Raw genomic sequence first — 18,263 nt, 5'->3', positions numbered from 1 at the left:
AATTCTGGATGCTCAGTTTTGTTTTGTTGACTTATTTTTGTATGATGCCAATACCGTATTGTTTTGATTACTATAACTTTATAAAAGACCCAGATTTAGGCTGTGGTAATTCTTTAACTTTGTTCTTTTTCAAATGCTGTTTTGAGTATTAGAATCAGCTTGTCAATTCTTATAAAATAGCCTGCTGGAGATTTTTGTATGTCTCTAAATCTTCTTTAGCTGAAATACAGTTAAGTTACCCTGAAACTTTTTGTTTCTTTTTGGTCTTGGTTTTGGAGTTGTTTAGTGGCTTCAGACCTGTTATTAGTCTGGGGCTAATTATTCCCCACCACTGAGACAAGACATGTCTGAGTACTTTACTTAGTGCCCAGTGAATAATAAGGTCTTCATGTCTGGCTGATGGGAGCAGGTGCTATGCTGGTTCCTCTGCATTCTTCCATCCTATGTGCTGGGCCTCTAGTACTTTCATGTAGTTCTTTCTTTGGCTTTGGGAAGTTCCCTCTCATGTGGGCACCCATCACTTTTTGCTGCATCCTCAACTGGGGTGAGTGAGGGTACCTGCACAACTCCCTGGCACTTATCTGGGCAACTGTCTCTTCTGTTTTGTGAACTCTGACCACATTGGCTTCCCTGCCCCAGAGCTGTGCCTCCTTTACTCATGTAGACCACGGAGCTTCACCTGGTTCCCTTCCCTTGGCTGAAGCCTGCGAACTCTTAGGGCAGTGATGAGCTGGATCATGGGTCCAGAAAGACTGTTTATTGGTGAACATCTTGTCTTCTCTCCATTGTTTTGTAGTATTTTTTGTCTTGCATTTCAATGGTAAGTAAAAACCGGTAGTTACTATATTTTCAAAGCTTTTTTTTTTTTTTTTGGCAGTTAAACAGCGAAGTTGATGAAAATAACTTCTTTATAGAAGTATAAATAAATAGATTGTTTGTTGTTTTTGTTTTTACTTTGGAAGACCGTTAACCAAATACTTAGTCTGTGAAATAGCAAAATGCAGATTGCAGTGTGTTTTAGAAATAAACTGGAAAGGTCAAATAGGAATAGAGCAAACTCTGATCTTTAAAATTGATCCCAAATTTTATTTTCCTTTTTTAGGTGTGCCTTCAGATGCTGATTCTTCTGCTGCCAGCAATAAAATCAGTGGTGCAAATAATTCTAAGCCAAATCGCCCTTCTCTTGCCAAGATTCTCCTGTCATTGGATGGAAATCTAGCTAAACAGCAGGCCTTATCTCATATACTTACAGCATTGCAAATCTTGTATGCCAGGTAGGCTTTTTGGCTAGCTTTTGAAATCCTGCAGTTATTTAGTTATTTATTATTTTGGGGTACCTGGGTGGCTCAGTTGGCTAAGTCTCCGACTCTTGATTTTGGCTCAGGTCATAATCTCAGGGTCCTGAGACTGAGCCTTGTGTTGGGCTCCGTGCTGGCTGTGGAGCTTGCTTAAGATTCTCTTTCCCTCTCCTATTACCCCTCCTCCACCCCTGCTCTCTCTCTCTCTCTCTCTCTCTCTCTCTCAAAAAAAAAAAAGAGATCCAAATAAAAAACTTTTTTTTTTTTAATGGCCAGTAAGTGCTAAGCATTACTATTTGAGGAATGAGAGGAAGAATTAACTGATACAAATAACACAGTGATATTTAAGACCACTTATCATCTCATTCACTCAAACACTTAATAAACAGAGTTTTGATAATGCTATCTTTTCCAACATTTTGCTGCTATTTTCTCAGTCTGAGTTAGTTGCCTGTCTATGATGGTTATGGACCTGATGAGTAGAAATAAATTACACAGGAACATTAGTTTCATACCAAAGGCCAACTGTGTCACTGAGAGGACATTTAGTCTTTGCTGCCTTGTGTGAGGCACCCTTGGTACACAGCTTTCAGTAAACAAAAAATTATCCTCAGGCTCTAACAACAATCCTAGATGATTTCTCAGGGGAATCAGAGGGTTTATTCTGGTCTGATTTTTATATTTGGTATTTTTTCACCTGTAATCACCAAGGTCATAAGATCATAAATAAACATTGTAGCTTTTAGCTGATGAATATTATAGTTTAGTATTTTCCCAGAACTGCTTTATGTGTATTCTATAAAAATGAGGGGGTCATTCAGTGTTTGTCTCTCCTGCTGACTCTTCTGTCCTGCAGTGGTGAAGGGCAATTCACCACAGGCCTGGCTTTCTCCCCTGACAGAGATGCGGTGGTTGGGGCCCTCATGCCAGCTGGCATGATTGCCCCGGTGGAGTGTCCTTCATTCTCCTCCTCGGCACCTCCTTCCGATATTTCTGCTATGGCCAGTCCTGTGAATGGAGAGGAATGTGTGCTGGCTATTGATATTGAAGACAGACTGAGTCCAAATCCGTGGCAAGAAAAGAGAGGAGAGGTAAAAACAAAGAGTAAAGCAGTAAAGCAACATTAGATCAAAAAGGAAAAAGTAGTTACTTTGTGTTTAAGAAAGTATAGGGCATTCTTTCACTTAATTCAGACTGCTTTTGTTCCTATTGCTGTGATTTTTGGCTTGAATTAAAAAATATTCAATTTAAAAAGGATCTTTTTAGTGCTTAAGTAGAAATAGATTTATTCTTTTAAAGAATTGCAAAATGCAAGTCCACAGTCCTTTATCTGCAATTTTGAAACATTAAAGCTCTGAAAGCCAAGAGTTTTTTGTAACTTATTTTGGGGGAAAAAACCCAACTTGAAGAGATGTGAACTCATTTTAATATTCCTCATGTGATCTTTTGTGAATATCAATAGGTTTTCATGGGAATATGAATGTGTTTGACTTTGCAGGGTTGCCTTGTACCCCACTGGAGCTGGTGGTGTAAGCACCTTGTTAACCTCTACAAGGTCTGGGACATTTCAGATGGCTTAAGAGGTTTGAGATAAGGCTTTTGGAGTTGTGTGGGAAGTGTGCCACATTGCTGAATTTTTCTTCTTCCTGTATACTTTTAAACTAGATGATCTCTTCTGAGGATGCTGTGACCCCCTCTGCAGTGACCCCATCTGCTTCCTCAGCTTCTTCTCGACCATTTATCCCAGTGACGGATGACCCAGGAGCTGCCAGCATCATTGCAGAAACTATGACAAAAACCAAAGAGGTTAAGGAGCTTTCTTAACATTTTATTTTGAAATAATCTTAAATGCACACAAAAGTTGGAGAGGTAGTACACTGAAATATAGCACATTGTACTTCCATATACTATTCACCTAGGTTCTCCAGCTGTTAGCCTGAACCATTGGTGGGGAGCTGCAGGGCACAATCCCCATTCATCCTCGAGGCTTCAGTGTGTCAGGGCATTAACATTGATCCAGGATTTNGCGGAAGAGCCTGATGTGGGGCTCGATCCCATAATGCCGGGATCACGCCCTGAGCCAAAGGCAGACGCTTTAACTGCTGTGCCACCCAGGCGCCCCAGGATTACTTTCTAATCCAAAGATCTAATCAGATTTTGCTCATTGTCCTAATAGTGTCCTTTATAGGTCTAGAACCCAACTCAGGGTTGTGTGTTGTCTCTTTAATATTCAATATGAAACATTGTTTAATTCTTCCTTTTGACGGATACCACAGGAAGGATGTAGAGTTCTTTTCAGTGCATCCCAGTGGAGTATGCGCATTGGTGACTTGCTGCATTACTGGTTATATTAATTCTTATTGCTTGGTTAAGAGTGTCTGCCAGGTTTCTCCACCAGAAGTTAATAAAAGTGGGTCAGTAAGTATTCATGGGGTGATACTTTGAGACTGTAAATACCTGTAAGTACCTTCTTCCTCATATTTTTACCTACCAGTTTTTAGTATCTGTTGATGATTCTAGCTGAATCCATTATTACTGTGATAGTTGTTACAGGGTGATTTTTCAAATTTCATCATTCCTTTTTGAATATAATTATTGCTGTTCTTCTGTGACAACTTTCCCTTCTTATCTTTATCTGTCTATCTATGATGGTATAGATTCATGGGATCCTACTTTACTCAAATAATGACATCCATTACTGTTATCATTTGACATGCAAATTGTCCCAGACACGGCCATTGGGATCCCTTTTTGGCTGGTTCATTTGTCTTTCTGACCTCTCCCTATAATTCTTTGAGCACTTCTTTACATTTTGGCACAACAACGTGTTTCAGACTTATCTTTCACTTACCTGTCCCTGCTCTGGAATCATCCATTTCTCCAAGGAGCCCTGCTTCCTTTTAGTGGATCACAGAATTTAGAAACAAGATCTGGAAACTTGGTAAGTTATTTGCTACCAGATGTCCTTGGTTTATACCTTCTCAGCAAACATGCATGCATATGCATATTTTTTTCTTCTTCAGCATCTTACCTTTATGATAAAAACCATGAATAGTTCAAACCACTATTTTCTATTTCAGTCCAACACCACAGAGTTTATGCTTGCTCTGTCCCTTTCTGTATTTGAAGTGTATGATCCTTTTATACATTGCTGGATTGATTTGCGATTTTGTTGAGGATTTTTATACTGGTGTTCATAAGGGATACTGATCTGTAGTTTTCTTGTGATGTCTTTACCGGGTTTGGGTATCAGAGTAATACTGTCCTCATAGAATGAATTGGGCAGTGTTCCTTCATCTTCCGTTTTTGTTGTTGTTGTTGTTGTTTTTAGAAGAGTTTGAAGGATTAGTGTTAATTCTTCTTTAAATATTTTGTAGAATTTTATCTGTCCCTTTAACATGTTCTCATCATTCTTTGAGTGTTCCCTTGCTTTCTGGAACAACACACAGTTCTAGCTAAGCTCAACAAAATGTTTTATCCTCCATCCCAGAAATCAGATGTTTCTCTAGGACGTCTCGGTTCTTTTTAGTGGAGAATGGTATTTAGAAGGCAGAATCTTCAAGTGCTCATTGCTGTTGGGGTGTTGCTGTTCCCAAGCATTCTTAGTGGACAGAACTAGGGAATAAATATGTATGTGTATGTATACATACACAATAGGGAAGTACGCTTGCATTTATTCCATTATGAATATGCATATTTTGAAAACCACTGGTTCATAACAATACAGTCAATTCTAACTGCACAGGATTCATTCTTCTTTTCTCCCCTTCTGTATTTATAACTCTCTTCCCTGAAAGTGAGAAACCCAACCCCTGTTATTAGCAGTTTATTTAGTTCCCCTTAGGTAGCCAGCCTTCCATCTTGGTTGCCACTTCTCCCCGACCTGGGTACCCTCCTTTCCCTGCACGGCTTCTGACACTCAAAACCAGTCTAACTTCTGCAGGGATGACCTTTCACCTGCTTGATTTGTGACCTCCCCCTTACCTCCTGTGCTGGCCAGCCAAAGCAGGGACATCTTCTACTTTGCATGGCTCCACCCCCACATGTGGACACCCTCCCCAGCCCCCTTAGGTGCTCCCTATGCCAGGCCATTTTACCCTGCTAACACTCTCTCCCTTGCCAGCAGATTCCCCTTGGGGACAAATATGCATTCTTTTTAAGTTTTTATTTAAATTCCATTTAACATACAGTGTAATATTAGTTTCAGGCGTACAATATAGTGATTCAACAATCCATACAGTACCTGGTGCTTATCATAACAAGTACACTCCTTAGTCCCCATCATCTATTTAGTATGCATTATTTTCAATTATACTTGGAACTCTTGGTTCATTATGCTATTATTGCTGCCAAAAATAAGTCCTGTAGAAATTACTCATAACCATCTCAGGTAATAAAAAAATTACTATGTGTAAATTAGGTGTCTAGATTCAACTTCTAATACTTGGCTATTTCCTAGGGTGAGGATTTAATGCAGAAATTATCCTGAATTAAGCAGAATTTTTGCTTTTATGTAGAAGAGGGATTTCTTTCCTACCAATTTATTTATGAGACATAGACATTATCCAGGTTATTATATCCCTAAATTCCTATCATTTCAGTTTCGGTTTGATTCATAAATTATGGTAAAGTAATTTTCATATTAGTATTAAGTTAGTATTAATCATGTGTATTATATGTGGTTAATATAGTCCACTGAATGCTTTCCTGCTCTTCAGTGAGTGAGATTCTGGAATGTTATAGTTTCTGACCAACTTCACTTAATGATTCCCTGGGTCTCCATGCAGAGGTAGGAGCAGGGTCTGTTTCTTTAAAGGAAGAAACTGTTCCTAGCTCAGAGAGGTGTGGTGTCCACGGCCTAAGTCGATGGAACTTGCACATTGGATGTGTCCCATTCCCCTTAAGTTTCCTAAGTGGGGCTTGTGCTTCCCTGGCTCATTTCTGTTTCTGAAAAGTGTCAGCGCTAGTTTTGCTGAGATTCTGAAAGCAGGAGAGAAGAAGAGAGGCACTTTTGGCATCTTGTTCTTCCTCTGGTGATCCAGACTCTGCCTGGGAAACTAGAAGGTCCTGGGTTCTCCCCCATTCAGCACAGGGTCTATGTGATTCCCACTCCCTCTAAGCTCAAAAGCTGGGGGATTTCCCACATCTGTTGGCTTCTTATTCCTTTCTATAAGTCATACCCCACTGCCAACTCCCAAGAGGCTCTTAGGGTGTTCAATAGGAGGCTGTGAGGCAGCAGTCCTGGGTGGTAGGTGGTCATGAGGTCAGGAAGCAGGTAGTGATGCAGACAAATAAGTGGCTCCTTTCCACTGCCAAAGAGGGGGAAGAAGTAAATGATCACAGGTGCAATATGTTTTAGCAGACATACTGTGAATGAGAAGTAAAAGGAGAATATCTGTTTTCATTTTCAAAGAACCCAAGGAACAAGAGATTGTGGATAATGTGTTACATTATCCAGCCAACAAGTCACTTTAAATAAGATTCTAGGAAAGAATTATGGAGAGGATATAGACAAAATTTGCAAAAGTACAAATTTAGTTGATAGAAAATTCCCATGCAAATCTTATGGATGGGGTGGTAGATTTTACATGGTGTGACTTCATTCCAAGCCACCCTATGAACTTGGTCAAAGTATAAATTGTCATTTATAGTTTAGTCGTACCTTTTCACAGATATATTTTTTTTATTATGTTAGTCACCATACAGTACATCATTAATTTTTGATGTAATGTTTACAAAATACCCACAGTATCTGTGAAAAGGTATTAAGCTGGCATTTCATGGTTGCAGAGACCTTCTAAAGCCCCTTATTCATCAGTATCCTTTGAGTTTATGGGTAAACTGGTGACTATTTCTTAATGTACAATTCCTCATTTTAATTATTGGACTTTTTAGGATGTTGAAAGCCAAAATAAAGCATCAGGCCCAGAACCTCAGTCCTTGGATGAGTTCACCAGTCTGCTGGTTGCGGATGATACCCGTGTCATGGTGGACTTGCTCAAGCTGTCCGTGTGTAGCCGGGCAGGGGACAAGGGCAGGGACGTGCTTTCAGCTGTGCTGTCTGGCATGGGTACCGCCTACCCGCAGGTGAGCCACATGATGGGTGCTGTGGGCCTCCTCTCCAGGGTATATGCTACTGTTGACATCACACCATATCTTGTGCTTGATTTTATTCTAGTAGATTGCAGTTTGGAAGGACTCCTTGTAAGTAAATCCTTTCTCTGTCATGTACTGCAGTTGTCCTCCCACTGTGCCTTGTTATCAATTTGGTACTTTTTGCCATTTAGAAATTTCTAATTTTATGAAGTCAGATCTGCCAGTTTTTTTCATTGATGGCTTCTGGATTTTGTATTATGCTAAAAAAAGCTTACCTACATGACATTATTTAAAGAAATTTTCTCAAGTTTCTTCTAATTATTTTTATGATTTCATTTATTATATTTACATTTTTGAGCCATCTGGGATTTATCTTTTTTTTTTTTTTTAAAGATTTATTTATTTACTTTGGAGAGAGAGGGAGAGTGTGAGCGAGTGGGGGAGAGGGTCAGAGGGAGAGAGTCTTCAAGCAGACTCCTCACTAAGCACAGAGCCCAACATGAGGCTCTATCTCACAACCTATGAGATCATGACCTGAGCGGAAACCAAGAGTCGGAAACTTAACCGACTGAGCCACCCAGGCACCCCATCTGGGATTTATCTTGATGTAAGGGATAAGGTAGGGATCCAACTTCATTTTTTCCTAGATGGCAAGCATGTTGTCCAACACCATTTATTAAATAATCTATCCTTTTCTCAATGATTTGAAAACTATTTTAATCATATTTTAAATTCCTGTATATATTTGGGTCCATTTATGGACTCCTTTTTTGTTCGATTAACCTAACTCTTTATGGTCTAATACTACAGTGTTTTAACGATATTATAGCTTTAAATAGGTTTTAATATTTGGTAATACTGGATGCAATAGGATTTTTTGCTATAGTGACAATGTTCTGTAGCTAAGCCATTCAGTTTGATAGCCTCCAGTCATGTGTAGCTGTTGACCATTTCAAATATGACTAGTGCACCTGTGGAACTGAAGTCCTTATTTTATTTAACTTAGTTTATTTAAATTTGTACTAGTTTAGGATATTACAGTCAGTATCGTATCAGCATATCTTAGAAATTGGATTGATGAGCCCTAAAGTTTTTTGGCTTCCTTAAGACTCTTATTTATCAGTAGCCTTGCTCTGCCTTTTTTACAACTGGCCACATCAGGGAGTTTGATGCCATGTGCTCTGTACAGATATGTAATCTGTGTTTCTCTGGGCCCCCTATCACTACCACCCAAACGAGAAGGTACTCAAGTATGGTTGAGTGGTCTTGAAAACATAGTAAATGATTTGATAGATAGTAAATGGTTTGGGGCTTGTTATTTCTTAATTGTATTCAGGAAGAACAGGAAGTAGGTTTCCTACTTTCTGGTTTTTTGAGACAAGTTACTTGGCATAATTCTGAGAGATTGAATCAAGATGCATTGCCACAAGCAAAAATTTAATTTTTTAAATAATTTATTGCATTTGTGAGAGGAAAGAATATGAATGAGGACGTGGATTTAAAGTAAAAATGCCGAGCATTTGTTGCACACATACCTGCCAGGCCAAGTTCTGGTGCGTTCTTGTTACGAGGGTAGGTGTTAGTGTTCTCTGTTTACAGATGAGGAAACTGAGGCTCTGAGAGGTTGTTTCTGGCTCATGGACACTCAGGTTGCTGGTGGGTGGGAGGAGTGGTGTTGGACCCTGGGTGCTTTGAAGGCAGAGCCACATCTATGACCCCTATGTCATTGTCTCCTCCCCCCGAGGGAATGTTGGGTTTTTCAGAGGAAGATTGTGCAGCCCAGAAGAGCCCTGGTGGGCTGTGCAGTAGGTGTTTGATGACACCAACATCTGTGTCTCAGTGACACACACCCACAGCAGGTTCAAGGAGAGGCAGAAGCAAAGACAGGATTGGTCAAACTGTCCTGACTAGTGGCAAGATGCTAGTCCTGGGTCCTACCCTGACCTAATATTTGGAACTCTTGAAAGAGAGATGTATGAATTTATAGTTCTAATACCTAGATGGCAGTGATATTAGTTTGTCATTAATAAAAAACTGTTTACTAAGCTAATCTGTTATCTAAATATGAGGAAAAATAGAGAAAAAAATCATTCCTGAAAAGTATGGAATAGAGAATAGGTGTTTTTTTTTTCTGAATTTAGAAAATTTGCAGGTCATTATTGCTATTATAACATATAATTTTTTTAAAAAGATTTTATTTATTTCTTTGAGAGAGCAAGCTGATAGCAAGAGACAGTGAGAGAGGACACAAATGGGAGTGAGGAGCAGGCTCCCTGCTGAGCAGGGAGCCTGATGTGGGGCTCGATCCCAGGGCCCTGAGATCACGACCTGAGCTGAAGGCAGATGCTTAATTGACTGAGTCACCCAGGCGGCCCTTCTTATTTGTTTTTAAAAATAGAAATCAAGGAGTTTATAATCACCAGTGTTGCCCACTTCAGTGGTATGAATCACTAAAATTTTAAAATGAAATAAGGATATCATGGATTGTTGAGTAGATGTGGTATGGAGGCTGACTTTTAATGTCCTGGGTCAAGAGATATTCCCACTTATGTTTGTGTTTATAGCCCCTTGTTCCAGATACCCTGCTGCTGTTTGGCCTGGATGGCTTGATCATTCTTTGTTCCTGCCTACTCCTGCTTGACCCTTGACCCCGGTGTCTTCTTGGATTTTGGTCATTTTTATCACCTTTCTGCTCCTTCCCTTGATATTTTGTTCCTGAAGAAGAATTTTCCTCCCTGGGAAGTAATCTTGTCTTGGTGTAGAAAGAAACTATTGTGATCACAGTTTCATTGGTTGGCATATGTTGAGCGTCTTATACATGTCAGGCTCCTCCCAGCTGCATACATACGTAGGCACCTCTGTGAGCTCTGTGCTGTTTTGATGTTATAGGTGAGGGAACCAAGCCCTGATTTAAACTAGATTTCTCAAATTCTCAAGTGCTCTGCTCTGCCACCCTGTCTCTGCGGAAGGACCTGGAGCAGGGCTAGCAGGGGTAGCATCCTGATGACTTGATCTGTGCCCCTGCTTCCTCCACCAGGTGGCAGATATGTTGCTGGAGCTCTGTGTCACCGAACTGGAGGATGTAGCCACAGACTCACAGAGTGGCCGCTTGTCCTCTCAGCCTGTGGTGGTAGAGAGTAGCCATCCCTACACGGACGACACTTCCTCCAGTGGCACAGTGAAGATACCAGGTATTCAGTGCTGGCCAGGGGGAGGACGTGGGGGGAATCCCTGCCCATAGAATGGCTTCATTTCTGTAATTGCATCAGTAGAAGTAATCATCACCATTTGATAGAAAAGCTACAGAATCGCTTTAGAATTATTTCTTCGATTTTTCTAATAAAAACTTTTTTTTGCAAAATATGATACAGAAAACCATGCAAAGTGAATGTTTAGCTTAATGATTATTAGGTGGATGCATTAATTACCAAAACTCAGATCTAGAAGTCCTGTGCCAGTTTCTAGAGGCCCTTCTTGTGTCCCCACTAAACTGATTGTTGTCATCATTTAGAGATAAGGCTGACATGTATTTCTGGACAGCTTTTATTACCCAAGTGTGCTTCCACTTCTTATGTCTCTTTTTAACTAATAGTTTCTATCTTTTAAGTTTCTTATTATAACTTTAGTTTCTTCCTATATTTTCTTTTTCCATTTTTTCAACAATGTACCTGTTAAGGAACCTGGGCCTTTGACCCTTGGGCTTCCCTGCAACATGGATTTGCATACTCCTGCTGTACTTCAGCCTGTTCTTCAACCTTGTCTTTCTGCAAATTTGCCCGGATTCAGGGTTCCAAGTAGCTCAGCCCCTTTGGCAAGACCATTGGTGGTTGTGTCCTAGCGTCTGGAAGTACCTGGTGCCTTCTTGTCTTTCCTTATTTGGTGTTAGCAGCTACCAATGCTCAGAGCCTGAGGCCATTAGTCCACTCGGGTTGCAAAATGGTGCTATTCTAATTGTTTCATTTCTTTCTTTCTTATTAGCTGGAATACTTTAGAAAGAGGTATTTTTCCTCATCCTTTAGTTGGTTACCCAGGGGTGCTGTTTTCATAAGCAGGAAGGCGTTAAAAGCTTGAATTTTTTTTTCTCCTATTTATATTTTTAGAAAATAAATTGATTCCCTATCATTCTTCGAAGGCGATTAGTTTTTTTTTTCTTTTATATCACTGTGAACTCATGGATTTAAACATATATGATGGGCTTTAATAATTGTGATTATGATCCTATTGAAGCTCAAATGATCTCATCTCGACATCAGGAACCTCTTCAGTTTGTCTCTGGAAATGACTTTGGTGGTCCATTGATAACCTCCACGCAGTATGACATGACAAGATGCTTTAGGCTTGTCATGTAGTTTCTGCCCTCTACCTGGAATCTTCCTTGGTGTCTTTTAGTGGAAATGGCATTTCAGGTTACTGGGCTGTCATTGTTTCTAGACCTTTTCAGTAAACAGAGATGGATGAATTGTTGGGCAGTCCACTCACTGACTGACTTCCGAGTCCATACTGATACATTAGATTCAAATTCAGAACTGCAAGGTTTCTACTTAAACTCTTCTGTTAAATCTGTTTTCTTCTATACTGAAAATCTGGTTAGACAGGGGTGACAAAATTAGAATATCTCATAATTATTCATTTGCTTTATCTCACGTTGTATAAGCAGTGGACTCAGGATTCAATTCTAATACAAACAAACATGAATATAATTCCTGAAAGTAGCTAAAAACGTTTTTTTTTGGCCTTATGCTCTCTTCTTTCTCCCAGCTTTATTAAAATGATTATCCTCTGTCTACCAAAGCATAATAGCTATTACATACTATACTTCTTTCAGTCTTCATTTAGTCTTAGTTTTACTCTGTTTAATGCTCACTTCTAGTCCTTTTTCTGTCTCTTTTTTCATTGTGATTCCCTGAAGCTCACTCTGTAGTCATTCAGCAGGGCTCAAAGGATGGCAGCCCTGGGATCATCTTGTCCATGACAGTTTGTGCCCAAACCTGAAAGTTAGCTTTTCTTGGTAGTAAATCTTTGGATCACATATTCTTCTTCTGTGAAAGTGTGATGGTGATAATCTATATTTCCCCTTATATGCTGTGCTTTGTTTCAGTAATTTTACTAGAATATGTTTTCATATTGGTTACAGTAGGTGATATTCACCAATAGGGAGTGTGCTCCTTTAAAAGGTAGTTTCAGGTCTCTTCTCTGTATTACAGTTTGTACTGTTTGCATCCTTTAGCTCTCTTTCATGGACACATGGTCATCCTTGTGTGTTGGATAACTTTTAGAGTCAGTGTTGACTACTTCATCTATCAAATACTTTCTGCCTCTTTCTTTTTCTTCCTTTCCTTCTTCTGTTTGTCTTAAAGTACCATCTGTTGTGTTCATTTACTCCTATATTCTTTCTAGTTTAGTCTGAATTTTGTAATTTTTTTTGTAATTTTTTTACTGAATTTTATTAATATTTTGGTTGTCCTAGTTTTAACTTATGTTGTTTCTTTCATATTTTGATAATTTTGTTAATTTTTAAAAACTTTTTTAGAGGTAGTATATTATAGTTTTGATCTGTTTTGTAGGCATAGCTTTCTGGTCTGTGTTCATTAAAGGACTATTATTCTGTTTCTTATTTTCTCTTTTCTAAGAATAACTTTGTATTGGATTTGACTTTGATACTTTTATCTTGCTCATTTTTATGTGAAATTTTTAGAAAAGCTTTCTTAACTTTAAGCTATTACTCTTTCATGATAGAAATTTAAAGAATGAAAGGTATTTCTACTGAGCATTTGCCTCCCACAAAAATCTGGTGACCCTCTTCATCTTCTCTGTTTCTCTCTTACTTCATTCCTACTCCACCAGTAAATCCTATCATTTCTGCTTTTTTTTTAAAAAATTAATTCCAGTATAGTTAACATACAGTGTTATATTAGTTTTAGGTGTACAATGTAGTGATCCAGCAGTTCCACACATCACCTGGTACTCATCACAAGTGCCCTCCTTAATCCCCATCACTTATTTCACCTGCTCTCCCGACCACCTCCCCTCTGGTAGCCATCAGTTTGTTTTCTATAGTTAAGAATCTGTTTCTTAGTCTCTCTCTCTCTCTCTTTTTTCCCTTTACTCATTTGCTTTATTTCTTAAATGCCACATATGAGTACAGTCATATGGTATTTGTCTTTCTCCGACTGACTTGTTTCACTTATCATTATACTCTATAGCTCCATCCACATCATTGCAAATGGCAAGCTTTCATTCTTTTTTATGGCTAATATTCCATTGTGTGTGTGTGTGTGTGTGTATATATATGTATACACACTACATTCTTATCCATTCATCTATTGGTGGATACTTGGGCTGCTTCCATATCCTGGCTATTGTAAATAATGCTGCTATAAACATCAGGGTGCATGTATCCCTTTGAATTAGGGTTTTTGTATTTTGGGGGTAAATACCCAGTAGTACAATTACTGGATCATAGGGTAGCTCTATTTTTAACCTTTTTTAAAAAAAATATTTTATTTATTTATTTGAGAGAGAGAGAGAGCGAGAAAGAGTACAAGCATGGGGAGAGGGAGAAGCAGCCCCCCCCGCCAGCTGAGTAGGGAGACTGATATGGGGCCCGATCCCGGGACCCTGGGATCATGACCTTAGCTAAAGGCAGACGCTTCACTGACTGAGCCACCCAGGCGCCCCAAGTTTTAACTTTTGAGAAACCTCCATTCTGTTTTCCAGAGTGGCTGCACCAGTTCACATTCCCACCAGTGATATAAGAAGGTTCCTTTTTGTCCACGTCCTCACCAATACTTGCTGTTTCTTGTGTTTTTGATTTTAGCCATTTTAACAGGTGTGAGGTGATAACTCATTATAGTTTTGATTTGTGTTTCCCTGATGGTGAGTATCCTTTCATGTGTCTGTTGGCCATCTGTATGTCTTCTTGACATGAAATGTCTGTTCATGTCTTCTGCCCATTTTTTAATTGGATTATTAGTTTTTTGGATGTTGACTTTTTTTAAGTTCTTTATATTTTGGGTACTAGCCTTTTATCAGATATGTCATTTGTAAATATCTTACTCCATTCTGTAGGTTGCCTTTTAGTTTTGATGACTGTTTCCTTTGCTGTGCAGAGCTTTTTATTTGGGTGAAGTCCCAATAGTTTATTTTTGCTTTTATTTCCCTTGCCTCAGGAGACATCTAGAAAAATTTTGCTCTTCTGGTGTCAGAGAATTACTGCCTGTGCTCTCTTCTAGGATTTTTATGGCTTTAAGTCTCACATTTAGGTTTTGTTTTTGTTTTTGTTTTTGTTTTTTTTATTTATTTTTTTAAGAGAGCACAAGCAGGAGGGAGGAGCAGAGGGAGAGGGAGAACCAGACTTCCCGGTGAGTGGTAGCCTGATGCAGGGCTTAATTCTAGGACCTCGAGATCATGACCTGAGCCTAAGGCAGACGCTTAGCTGACTGAGCCACCCAGGAGCCCCTCACATTTAGGTCTTAATCCATTTTGAATTTATTTTTGTGTATGGTGTAAGAAAATGGCCCAGTTTCATTCTTTGCATGTAGCTGTCCAGTTTTCCCAACACCGTTTGTTGAAGATACAGTCTTTTTTCCTTTGGATGTTCTTTATTGCTTTGTCAAAGATTAGTTAACCATAGAGTTGTGGGTCCATTTCTGGGTTTTCTGTTCTGTTCCACTGCTCTTTGTGTCCGTTTCTATGCCAGTTCCATACTGTTTTGATCACTACAGCTTGGTAATATAACTTGAAGTCCAGAATTGTGATGCCTCCAGCTTTGCTTTAATCTTTGTCAAGGGTGCTGTGGCTATTGGAGGTCTTTTGTGGCTCTCTATGAATTTTAGGATTGTTTATTCTAGTTCTGAGAAAAATGCTGTTGGTATTTGGATAGGGATTGCTTTGGGTAGTAAAGACATTTTAACAGTATTTATTCCCCCAATCCATGAGCATGGAATGTCTTTACATTTCTTTGTGTCTTTAGTTTCTTTCATCAATGTTTTATAGTTTTCAGAATTTAGGTCTTTCATCTTTTTGGTTAGGTTTATTCATAGGTATCTTATTATTTTTGGTGCAATTGTAATTGGGATCAATTCTTTGATTTCTGTTTCTGCTGCTTCATTATTAGTGTATAAAAATGCAACAGATTTCTGCATATTAATTTTGTATCCTATAATTTTACTGAATTCATGTATTAGTTCTAGTTGTTTTTTGGTGGAATCTTTAGGATTTTCGACATAGAGTATCATGTCATCTGCAAAGCAGAATACCATTTATTTCTTTTTGTTGTCTGATTGCTATGGCTAGGACTTCCAGTGCAAGTTGAGTACAAGTGGTGAGAGTAGGGGCACCTGGGTGGCTCATCCGACTCTTGGTTTCAGCTCAGGTCATGATCTCAGGGTCATGGGATTGAGCCCCATATTGGGCTCTGCTTGAGATTCTTACCCCCTCCTTCTTCCTCCCCCTCTGCTCCTCCCTTCGCCCCCCTCCAAATAAATAAATAAATAAATAAATAAATAAATAAATAAATAAAATGTTTTAGAGAGTGGACATCCTTGTCTTATTGCTGACCTTAGGGGAAAAGATCTTGTTTTTTCCCCCATTGGGTATGATGTTCACTGTGGGTTTTTCTTATTATGTCAAGGTGTGTTCCCTCTAAACACACTTTGTTGAGGGCTTTTATCATGGACAGATGTTATACTTTGTCGGATGCTTTTTCTGTGTCTGTTGATATGATTATATGGTTTTTATCCTTTCTCTTATTGATGTGATGTATCATGTTGATTGATTTGTGAATGTTGAATCACCCTTGCATCCTTCTTGATTGTGCTGAATGACTTTTTAAATGTATTATCGGATTCAGTTTGGTAGTATTTTCTTGAGGATTTTGTGTCTATGTTTATCAGAGATACTGGCCTGTAATTTTCTTGTGTGGTGTCTTTAGTTGGTTTTGGTCTCAGGGTGATAGTGGCCTCATAGCTTGGAAGTTTTCCTTCCTCTTTTATTATTTGGAATAGTTTGAGAAGAATAGGTGTTAACTCTTCCTTAAATGTTTGGTAGAATCTGCATGTGAAGCTGTCTGGTCCTGGACTTTGATTTGTTGGGAGTTTTTTGATTACTGATGCAGTTTCCTTGCTGCTTATCAGGCTATTAAAATTTTCTAGTTCTTCCTGCTTCAGGTTTGGTAATTTATATGTTTGTAGGTATTTATTTTTTTATAGGTTGTCTAATTTTTTGGCATATTATCTTTCATAATATTCTCTTACAGTTGTATTTCTGTGGTGTTGGTTGTTATTTCTCTCCTTTCATTTGTGATTTTATTTATTGGGGTCCTTTCTCTCTCTCTCTCTCTTTCTCTTTTTGATAAGTCTGGCTAGAGAGGTTTATCAATTTTGTTGATCTTTTCATAAAACCAGCTCTTGGTTTCATTGATCTGTTCTATTGGGTTTTTTTTTTAGTTTCTATGTCATTTATATCTAATCTTTATCATTTCCTTCTTCCTGCTGGTTTTAGGTTTTGTTTGTTGTTCTTTTTCTAGCTCCTGTAAGTATAAAGTTAGGTTGTTTATTTGAGACTTTTCTTTCTTCTTGGGGTAGGCCTCTATTGCCAGAAACTTCCCTCTTAGAACCATTTTTACTGCATTCCAAAGGTTGTGGACCATTGTGTTTTCATTTTTGTTTGTTTCCGTATATTTTCTGATTTCTTCTTTGATTTCTTGGCTAACCCATTCATTTTTCAGTAGCATGTTATTTAACCTCCATGTATTTGTGTTCTTTCCAGATTTTTCCTGTGGTTGATTTCTAGTTTCATAGCCTTGCGATAAGAAAAGATGCATGGTATGCTTCGATCTTGAATTTGTTGAGGCTAGTTTTATGGGCTAATATGTGATCTATTCTGGAGAATGTTCTGTGTGCCTCAGAAAAGCATGTGTATTCTGCTGTTTTAGAATGGAATGTCCTGAATATATCTGTTAAATTCATCTGGTCCAGTGTGTTATTCAAAGCCACTGTTTCCTTATTGATTTTCTCTTTGGATGATTTGTCCATCAGTATAAGTGGGGTGTTAAAGTCCCCTGTAATTATTGTTATTACTGTTGATTAGTTCCCTTTTATGTTTGCTATTAACTGTTTTATGTATTTGGGTGTTCCCATGGTGGGTGCATAAGTATTTACAATTGTTACATCTTCTTGTTGAATTATTCCCTTTATTCTTATAGACTCCTTCTTTGTCTCTTGTTACAGACTTTGTTTTAAAGTCTGTGTTGTCCGATATAAGCATTGCTGCCCCAGCTTTCTTTTGACATCCATTTGCGTGATAAAAGTTTCTCCATCCTCTCACTTTCAATCTGCAGGTGTCTTTAAGTCTGAAATGAGTCTCTTGTAGGCAGCATATAGATGGGTCTTGTTTTTTATCCACTCTGTCACCCTATATCTTTTGATTGGGGCATTTGGTCCACTCAGATTCAAAGTAATTATTGATAGATACATATTTATTGCTGTTTTATTACTTGTTTTGTGGTTGTTTTTGTGTAGTTTTTCTGATCCTTCTCTTTCTCTCTTCCATGGTTTGCTGGTTTTCTTTTGTGATATACTTGGATTCCTTTATTTTTATTCTTTGCATATCTATTACTGGTTTTTGATTTGTGGTTACCATTAGGTTTGTATATAACATCTTCTGCATATAGCAGTCTATATTAAGTTGGCAGTTGCTTAAGTTTGAACCTATTCTTTTCTCTCCCCCAATGCTTTTAGGTATATGGTGTCAAATTTTACATCTTTTTATTTTGTGAATCCCTTGACTGATTTTAGTTGTGATGTTTGTTCAGCCAGCCTTTGAGTCCTTTTCTGGGTTGTTTGTTCTTTTTTTTTTTTTTTTTTTTTT

The 18,263-nt window shown here is 38.5% G+C and overlaps 1 protein-coding gene across 7 annotated transcripts in view; it reads left to right on the top strand.

Moving 5' to 3' along the window:
• The window catches only part of HERC2 (HECT and RLD domain containing E3 ubiquitin protein ligase 2), a 234,929-nt gene that overhangs the window by 172,093 nt on the left and 44,573 nt on the right, over nt 1-18,263 (top strand). For all 7 annotated transcript variants that reach the window (XR_004627758.1, XM_019809923.2, XM_019809922.2 and 4 more), the window contains 5 exons: nt 1,103-1,274; nt 2,200-2,389; nt 2,964-3,104; nt 7,194-7,385; nt 10,432-10,585. Coding sequence is in view for 6 of the 7 variants with exons in the window: in XM_019809923.2 (XP_019665482.1) it covers nt 1,103-1,274; nt 2,200-2,389; nt 2,964-3,104; nt 7,194-7,385; nt 10,432-10,585 (849 nt within the window). In the remaining variant the exon portion in view is untranslated. The remainder of the gene's footprint in view (nt 1-1,102; nt 1,275-2,199; nt 2,390-2,963; nt 3,105-7,193; nt 7,386-10,431; nt 10,586-18,263) is intronic.

Source organism: Ailuropoda melanoleuca, chromosome 9 (genome assembly GCF_002007445.2).
Source record: "Ailuropoda melanoleuca isolate Jingjing chromosome 9, ASM200744v2, whole genome shotgun sequence".
In the NCBI taxonomy this organism is placed as follows: Eukaryota; Metazoa; Chordata; class Mammalia; order Carnivora; family Ursidae; genus Ailuropoda; species Ailuropoda melanoleuca.
The sequence above is the reverse complement of the archived record's forward strand: the minus strand, read 5'-3'. Positions and strand labels throughout refer to the sequence as shown.